The sequence below is a fragment of the Sorex araneus genome, chromosome 11, assembly GCF_027595985.1.
Source record: "Sorex araneus isolate mSorAra2 chromosome 11, mSorAra2.pri, whole genome shotgun sequence".
Taxonomy (NCBI): domain Eukaryota; kingdom Metazoa; phylum Chordata; class Mammalia; order Eulipotyphla; family Soricidae; genus Sorex; species Sorex araneus.
The window spans coordinates 14,878,926-14,888,255 of NC_073312.1; the positions used below are offsets into that span (position 1 = coordinate 14,878,926).

A 9,330-nucleotide genomic window follows, 5' to 3' on the forward strand; every position below is an offset into this window, starting at 1 on the left:
CCTCCCCCTCCCCCTCCCTCTCCCTCTCCCTGTCTCTGTCTCTCTGTCTCTGTCTCTCCCTCTCCCTCTCTTTGTCTCTCTCCCTCTCTCTCCCCCCCTCTCTCTCCTTCTCCCTCTCTCCCTCTCCCTCTCCCTGTCTCTGTCTCTCTCTCCCTCTCTCTCCCTCTCTCTGTCTCTGTCTTTGTCCCTCTCTCCCGCTCTCTCCCTTTCTCTCCCTCTCTTTCCCTCTCTCTCCCCCTCCCTTTCTCCCTCTCTCCCTCTCCCTCTCTCTCCCTCTCTTTCCCTCACTCTCTCTCCCTCTCTCCCTCTCTCCCTCCCTCTCTCTCTCCCTCTCTCTCTCTCCCTCTCTCTCCCTCTCTCTCCCCCTCTCTCTCTCCCTCTCTCCTAGCATCGTTGCTGAGAGCCCCCACATTGTTGCCCCTAGTTATATTTTTGTTCCTTCTTTTTTTTTTTAATTAAAGGACTGTGATTTATAATGCAGTGTTACCGATGGTTGAATTTTAGGCATAGAGTATTTCAGCCCCAATCCCACCACCAGTGTCATCTTCCCTCCAGCAGCCTTCCCAGGTTCCCTCCCGTCCCAGCCCCCGCCCCACCCCCGGCTGTCGCCTTGACAAAGTTCCCGTGGTTGCCACTTAGATCTCCTGTTTCCCGGAGATCTGAGTGTCTGGGCTCTGTGGCTCCAGCCCTCGCCCAGGGCACGGGCATAGCAGAAGCCCCTCGTACCCGGTTCTTTCTCCTGGTGCCCGGCCGTGCTCCGTCGCCCACCACAGGCCTTTTCCCGCCTTGGAGAGATAGTTTTGGTTGATGGGCATTTGGGTGCCTTTAGGCTCAGACTCACAGCGAACTCAGTTCGCTGCTGTGAGCACTTCCGCTGGGCCGTGCCTGACCCTGGCTTCAGGGGGCACGTACCCCCCTTCACATGGGATACTCAGCAGAGGTGGCGCGGTCATCCCTTGCCCTGGCTGACATTTGATACAACCTGTCACATGCGGGTCGTGAGTGGCACTTTGTACAGGATTGAGATGACCCAGAGCTGTTAGAAGCAGAAGGGCCGTGGAGACGGTCCAGCTCCGCACACGCGCCCTCCGCCCGTCTCCGTCACCCCCCTTCCTCCTTTTTCCCTGGGAAAACGATGCTTTCAAGAAACCCAAACTGTTCAAGCGTCAGCTCACAGCCCACCTGGGGTAGGCTCGAGTGGGGGCCCCTCCCCTGTCCTCACTGTGTTGGGCTCCCCCTGCTCGGGGGCCCTGCAGGGCTGACGGGGTCTTGCCTTCCTTTCCAGCTGAGAGTGCCACCTATTGCCTCGTGAAGAATGCCGTGAAAATGTTCAAGGACATCGGGGTGAGTGGCCTTGCTTACTGTGGAAGGACTTCCGTGCGCGCTTGTCTTTGCTCCCTGTGTAGGTCTGGCGTGTGGAGCCCGACACTCAGTGTCTGCCGGGTTCGCCGGTGTGGGCTGCGCCGGGCCTGCCGGGCCAGATCTGTGTGTGCTGGCCTCTCCCGGGTTCCCTCCTCCTTGCTGAAGCGTTCCTGCATTGGAGCACAGGCTGGTGTGTCTCGAGGGGTCTCAAGCCAGGACTTGGGCGGGGACATTCCTCCTGTCCCAGCCTCATGGTTGTCGTCTCCTATCCTTGTGGCACGCCCAGGGCACCTGCAGATAGTCCGCGTCTCACATGCCATTCGCGCTGAGCTGCCCGGAGGAGCAGTTGCTTTCCCCCCCCGCAGGGCCTTATCTGGGCTTTCTCCCGCCATCGAGCGTGAAGTCGGACTCCCTGGTTGAGCTCCAGCTGCCGAGGCCCCGGGCCCAGAGTCCCGCCAGTCCCGGGTCTCGGCCTTTCTGGGGGGCGCGTGACAGGGCAGGGTGACCGGCATGTTCTTGGACTCCTCCGGTCCTGAATTCCGTCTTCTCCCTTCCCTCCCTAGGTTTTCAAAGAGACCAAACAAAAGCGAGTGTCTGTTCTAGAACTCAGCAGCACTTTCCTACCTCAGTGCAACCGGCAGAAACTCCTGGAGTACATCCTCAGCTTCGTGGTGCTGTAGGCCACGCTGGCCCCCGCTCTCCCCGCCTGCCACGTTCCCGGCTGCCGGGGACGGGACACGCCCCTCACGGCCCTGGCCTCAAGCCGGAGAGTGGACGGTGTGGCGTGTGGTCCGGCCCGCCCCGCTCTGGGGGGACCTCCTGGGAGACAAGTGCCTTCGCCCAGCCCCCGTCCGTGCATCTGTGCACACCCCCACGCTGAGGTGACAAAGAACCCCCGCAAGCGACACTGGGGGGGTTGGGGGGGCGGGGCGCAGCCTCCGAATGCGATCAGAATCAGTAGAGTACAAAAATGAAATCTGAAAACAGTTATTTTGGAGCTTATTAAAAATTTATGTTTTAAGTACGACTTAACTGTTAAGGACTAATTACTGTGATGGATTTTCTTTTTCTTTCTTTCTTTCTTTTTTTTTTTTTGAATGTAGTTGTGTTCTAGAACTGAATCTTATGGAGACTTGTGCTGTCAGGAGATTTGTTGGTTTATTTTCTGATGGTCCGTGCTTCCTCTGAAAATAACTGAGTCGTCCCTTCACTATTTCTTTGCAGTTTTACCTTTGTCAATCGGTTTTAAATGGAGACCCTGATCCGACCCTCCCCGCGCCCCCCCACCCCCCAATCCAAGTGCTTTACAAAAAATGTCTGGGCTGATGTGCATCACAGCCAGGGAATCACTGTGCTGCCCCCTGCTGGCAGGCTCTGGAAGTGTCTGGCCCCCGTCAGGGAAAGATCCTGTGAGGAGTTAAGGTCCCGAGCTACAGCGGGCAGTCAGCTTGGCTGGCCACAGTCAGGGGAAACCTGGCCAGAAAGCTGAACTCAGAAACTCTCACCCATATCCAAAAAAGTGCCATTGTATTAAACGACCAGCAAGTATTTGAGACTGACTCCCGCGTCACCTCTGTTCCGCTTCCAGCCCCTCCCCTCTCAGCCTGCTGTGCGGACAGCGGGGTGCTGGGGGTGCTGACTTGCTTGATTGCTCGGGTGTGGCCGGGGTTGGCCCCGAGGATGGTATGTGGGTGCGGGCAGGGCCCCCACTCCCTTGACAGTGAGCAGCCTGTCCGGTGTGCTGACAGGCCAGCCGGCTGGTCAGTGGATGGCATTTGTTGATTTTTAGCATCAAGAAAAAAAAACTAAAATCACGGTTTTTACTAGTTTTTAATGGGCTTCTTCCTAAACCCCCAGGCCAAACAGCGGCAAGCGATTTGACAATTATGTGGCAAACTATTATGAAAAAAATCATCTGATCCTGACGGGCAGGTGCCTTTCCGTGAGCTGGGGCCATATTTGTTAGTTTGTGGTAGAAGTTGTGATGGATTCTCCGTAATCGTGTGGTACCGGGCCATTTTCCGAACAGTGTATGTTTCCTTCTCTCCTCGGTATTACGGACCCGGGCATCTTTTCCAGATGAGCGATGCGTCGTCTTTTGAGTTGACCCTAAGAGGCCTGAGAATTCGGTTTGTGCTTGGAGGTGTTTGGATTTTGAGCACTACCAGTGGTTTGTAACAGTCCCGCAGGGTTTGGGAAAGGAGAACGCCGGGACTGGGCCCGCAGGTCAGTGCTCCCGCCAAGCTCAGGGCAGTAATGCTGGGTGGTGCCACCCTGGAGGTGTCGCTCTGTGCTGCCCTGTGCATCCGCCCCCCAACCCCCCACTGGAGCCATCACGAGTGTGGCGGTAGCTGGGTGGAAGGGACTCCTGGCGGCCGAGCACTTGACTTACAACTCAAGTTCTTCCTTGGGGAGAATCCCCCCAGGGGGGCTTTATCTGTGGCTGTTTCTTACAGGGCAAGCAAACATTTTGCCAGTCCCTTTCACTCACCCTATAAAATACAGAGCCAGGGCGACCCAAACGCTCAGCTAACTGGTGATGAGTTAGTTAGGTGGAGGCTGCCCTTGCAGGAGAGCCCACCACCTGGCCCGCGGCCTCTGCCCAGAGCCTCACCGGCCATCCTGGGCTTTGTTTTCCCTTTCAGTTGGTTTGTTTTCTCAAAACCTTAACCGCTTCCAGGAATGCTGCATCTGATTTGCTAGCACTCTCTCGCCACGTAACTCACTGTGAGAATAACTGCGCATGCTTTTCCTAATTAACTGGTGCTTTGAAACCTTTTCTTAAGGAAGAAAAATCTCAACCAAAGTTATGCTCATCCAGACACGCTGACCCTTGAGTTAATTTTTTAGCACAGCTCATTCTTCAGTGCCTGATTACTGAAACACATATGTCATCACAATTAGGCTTCCAGAAGCACTCTCTCGCTACAAGATTTATTCGTATTGTTTTCCAAGAGTGAATGGCTTCCATGTAAGATTAAACAAACTAGGTGCTTGTAAATAATTTATTACAGTTTACTCTTTTGCATTTCTCAGAAACTGAAATGCATGCTCTCCAGGGGGAGACTGAGTCAAGCTAAAACACAACCTGACAACAGCCAGGAAAAAAAAACAAAACAAAACAAACAACAAACTCATAATAAGCAATATGCAGCTGCACTCTTTCAAAATGAGAATGTTCTAAGTTATTCGGAACAGGGGAAGGAAATTTTGTTCTCTTAAATCTTTAAGAAAAACAAAGGGAACTAATTAGTGCGACGCGTGTAGAAGTAGTAAGAGAAAGCACGTTTGCTGGGTCCTTCTGAGGCCTGTTACCTCTCCTGAGAAGAGACTTCCTTAGCGGTGGCGTTATGAGGACTGTAACCTCAGATTGTGGAATTTCCTGTTCCCTGAAGGGGAAAGCATTTCCCATAGTTCTCTGTGTCATAGGTGTTTTAAAGGTGTTTCTGCTGGTCAATGAATTTGCTCTTTCCTAGAAACTCACAGTGCACTTCTCGCAATAAGGGCTCTGGGTCTGGCCACGCACGGCTGTCTGACCCAGCACGTCCCAAGTTACTGTAGCCTAGGACCTCTCCCCCCATTGGGGCTTGAACCTCTCTCTAGTACCCCATGGAAGTACTATATTAGATCGTTCCTTATGGGGACATAAGAATAATCAACCGATGGCACTTGGGCAGAATTTGTATGCATTTTGTACAATTGGTACAGTTGTATTATCATTTAATGGATATCTGTTTCTTCCCCTTGAGACAAAAGCACAGAAAACTGTAATATGAGTGTTCTTTCCTTTGATGGAAAGATCAACTGACATTGATTTCTTTTTTTTCCATTAAAAGCAAATGTAACACAAAAATGAAATGGGATGGATAATTCAGATCTGGGAGGAAACACTGCATATTTGAATGCAGATTTTTATCCATAGATAGTTCTAGTGTTTAAACATGATAGAATCTATCATCAAGGTTTATAAGATTTAATTTGGATGTAAATCTGTTTTTTTCCTAAACACTCTTAGGAAGTTGAGACTTGGCATTTTAGTTTAATACAAACTAATGATTGCATTTGAAGGAGACTTTGACTTTATTTCTAAAGATCTAAAGCTCTGAAATGCCTTGATGGAAGGTGTTAAACTGTTTGCCTATTGTACAAAGAAATGTTAGATCATTGTAAAAAGAATTGCTATGAAGTACTGTAAAATAACACACGTGACTTTGTGAGAGAGACTTATTTGAAAATGTTGATTGATTTTTATGCCTGTGGATGTATTGTAAGAAGCACAGAAATGTAGTTTTGTTTTAATAAATAAAAATATTGAACATCTTTTGTCCTCCATTTGTAGTTAAACATTGCCCACGTTATTTTATTAATAGTTGTTTGACTTTCCTTGGACTCTTCTTAACACACTTACAGTCTTAATGACAATCTCACCTGAGTTCACGAACTTGCAGTGTACGATTTTATTGTTGACCTGGAGCCCTTCAAACTTGGGCAGACTTGGGGATGTACGTTGGGTTTCTGTGCAGATTCCTGGAAAAAGGCTCCTGCCATATTTTTACAGACGTGTCACAAAAGTATGCACAGAACTGGTCAAAGCTCCTCACTCATTCAATATAAGTTCTCAAATACTAGTTTGCTTTTTTTTTTTTTTTTTTTTTTTTTGCTTTTTTGGGTCACACCTGGCGATGCACAGAGGTTACTCCTGGCGGTGCTCAGGGGACCATATGGGATACTGGGAATCGAACCTGGGTCAGCCGCATGCAAGGCAAACGCCCTATCCGCTATGCATCACTCCAGCCCCTAGTTTGCTTTTTTGACAATTGAGACAGGTCTTTTATGAGTGCTCTGTGTCTGGGTCCTTTGGAAGCACCCAGACGTGGCTTCTCCCGAGAGCAGAGTGGGTGGCAAGCATGTGCCCTGGGTGGCATGGCTGCCCCCCTACTCCCTGCGACCATCCTCACCACTCAACTCCCACCCTTTGCCTTCTGTGATGCTGGTGCCCAGACTCCCCTCACCTGAGCCTAAGAACATCCCGTTCTCCTCTTTGCCAGAGCATCTCTGGCTGGTGCCAAGCACGACCTGCCAGACGTGAGCAGCATGAGCCCGTACCACTATTTCCCTAGTCGGGGACCGGGAGCCTCATCTCGAGATGCTTAGCCCCGTGCTAAGTCTCATCACACCCATTCCCCTTCTGACACCCGGCAGTCTGTCTTCTGGATGTATCAGCAGCAAAGTCCTAAGAGACTTCCTCAACCAACACAAAGGCTTTTCCTTGTCTGCCACGTGTGATGTCTCAAGGACTGGCTGAGTTCCCATGACCAACTCTTTCTTGATCTTCATGACTCCACTGTCCTCTCTGCCAGCGCTTCCTTGCTCCCCGCACCCAGACGTCACTGCTGCTCCTCTGATTAAAAGGATTGTGTGTGCGTGTGTGTTGTGGGGGAGGGTGCTTGTTTTGTGTGTGGCCAGTTCAGGTTTTATCCCCGGCACCCCAGAGCCCCACCAGAGCACAGAACTGGGAGCCTCCTGAGCGTTGCCAGGTGTGGCCACAAAACAGACAATACAGCAAGTCTGGTGCTCGCCTTCCGTGCAGCTAACCCAGGGTGGGTCCCCAGCACCGCCTCCTCTGAGTCCCATCAGGCATGATGCCCGAGCACCTGAGCACAGAGCCAGGGGTAAGCCCTGAGCGCTGCTGCATCTTCTCCCCCCCTGCCAACTTCCCCACCTGAAGCCTCGCCAATAAAAAAGCCATTGTTTTTGATTTTGTCAGAAATTTTTTTTAAATGCGAGAAACCCGGTTTTCACATGTTGAAGGCCTCCACAGAGACTTCTAAGATTCTGATGTATGAGATAGGAACAACCCAAATGTCCAACAACAGACGAATGGATAAAGAAGTTGTGGTCTCTGGATGCAATGGAATACTATGCAGCTGTAAATTAAACAAACAAAAAAAAAACCGAAACCCTCAAGTTTGCTATTACTTGGCGGGAACTGGAAGGCACTGTGCTGAGTAAAGTGAGCTAGGGCGGAGGGACAAGCACCGGGTCATCTCATCTGTGCCTGACAGTGAAACAAGGCTCCAGATAGGATTGTTTGATCACCCTATGCACTGGGATATAGAACTACAGAAAGGAAGACTGGGGAGAGGTGGATAAAGGGACATGAAGTAGCGGGTAGGGGTGTCCTGGAGCTTTTGCTCGTGGGCCGGTGACGGAATGGTGTCCCACTGTAGTACTGTAACACTGAGGTCCCATTGTTAATTGATTTGCTCGAGTGAGCACCAGTAACGTCTCCATTGTGAGACTTGTTGTTACTGTATTTTGGCATATCGAATACACCACGGGTAGCTTGCCAGGCTCCACAGTGCAGGCGGGATACTCCAGGTAGCTTGCCGGGCTCTTGGAACGGGATGGAGGAATCGAACCTGGGTCGGCTGCGTGCAAGGCAGACGTCCTACCCACTGTGCTATGCTATCGCTCCAGTCCTGGTGTCCCACAAGACCACAGATATCAGCCATACTGTGAACACATTGCCTTAAGTGTTAAAAAATAGAATAAATCGATGTTGAAACCAACCCCCCAAGACAATGGAAACAATTTGGCGGGAAGTGGACAGGATTTGGGCCACCCGCGCTGGTGCCGAGAGGCTGTCCTTAAGGGACCCTACACTGGGATTCGCATCACCTGTGCCTTAACCCTTGGAACGTTGCCTGAACCCTTTCTAACGTTCTAAATCCCAGGCGCCTGCGCCCACGCAGGGGCAGCGTCCAGAGCCTGGAGCAGGCTGGGGCACGTGCCACAGCCCGGAGATTCTGGTTTTCTGTTTTCATGATCTTTGTTTTGTGGCTGCAGCATCCCCCCCGCCCTCCTCGCTGTTCCCCTCTCCCCCTACCACGCCTCTGGAGGAGGTGGCGCCCAGGAGTCCTGGAGGCGGTTGCAGGTTCGAATCCGGGTTCCGCAAGCCTCCTGAAGCACGGCCTCCCCTGGCCGACACACGGGTACCGAAGAACCTTCCCGAAGCAGTAGCATCGCGCGCCCAGCCCGGCGCCGGGGTGCGCGCGCTACCGAGGGTGCGTTTAGCTCCGGGGCGACTCAGAAGCCTTCCTGCGGACCCCCTGCTTTCCCGGACGCGCCGACGGACACCAGGTAGGCGGGAGTCCCAGGGGCCGCGGGCAGGGGGGAGGAGACCTCGGCGCGACGCGGGAACTTCAGCGGCGAGTTGGGTGCGGGACGAGGGATGCGGCCACGCCGCGCCTGCCAGCTCCGCCCACGAGGTGGCGCTGCTGCTCCACCGCGGGCGCCCAGGGTCCCGCGGCGAAGGTGGGACCCCAGCGCCCGCGCTTCCCCCTCCCGCCCCGGGGTGCCCCTGGACAGGTGGGGCGGATCGACTGCCACGTGCCACTAGCGACCCTGGGAGGGGCCGCCGAGAGAGGGAAGAAGGGAAGGGGAGACAGATGCGGGGCGGGGGGCGTGCGCCCTTCAGCTCACCCCGCGCCCCCACATGGCTGGGCCCTGGTCCCCGCCCCTCTCTGCCTGGGGCTCCCGGACCTCCTGTTCCCCGAGCCCCAATGCCGCGGCTCCTGTTTTCACTAGAAGGTCCGCGATGGCTGTTCCTGCTTCAGGACCCTCACTGCACCTCTGCTATGACACCAGACCCATCACCCCTCCCTTCCTCCCTCCCCCCTTCCCTCCCTCCCTCTATCCACCCATCCACCTTTCCAACCATCTCTCCTTCCTGCCCTCTATTCTTTTTTTAAATTAAATCACCGAGAGATACAGTTACAAGCTTTCATGTTTGAGTTACAATCACACAATGATCAAATCACACAATCGCAATCACACAATGACCCATCCCTCCACCCGTGCACATTCCCCAGCACCAATCTCCCCAGTGTACCCCCTTTCCCACCCTCTCACTGCCTCCATGGCAGGCAATTTCCCCCATACTCTCTCTCTACTTTTCTCCTGCCC

At 53.0% G+C, this 9,330-nt stretch overlaps 1 protein-coding gene across 6 annotated transcripts in view; it reads left to right on the plus strand.

Moving 5' to 3' along the window:
• GPAM (glycerol-3-phosphate acyltransferase, mitochondrial) overlaps nt 1-5,682 on the plus strand; it is a 61,392-nt gene extending 55,710 nt beyond the window's left edge. For all 6 annotated transcript variants that reach the window (XM_055118809.1, XM_055118805.1, XM_055118808.1 and 3 more), the window contains 2 exons: nt 1,286-1,344; nt 1,926-5,682. In XM_055118809.1, coding sequence (XP_054974784.1) covers nt 1,286-1,344; nt 1,926-2,042 — 176 coding nt within the window. In that variant the 3' untranslated portion in view covers nt 2,043-5,682. The remainder of the gene's footprint in view (nt 1-1,285; nt 1,345-1,925) is intronic.
• The last annotated feature ends 3,648 nt before the right edge of the window (nt 5,683-9,330 follow it).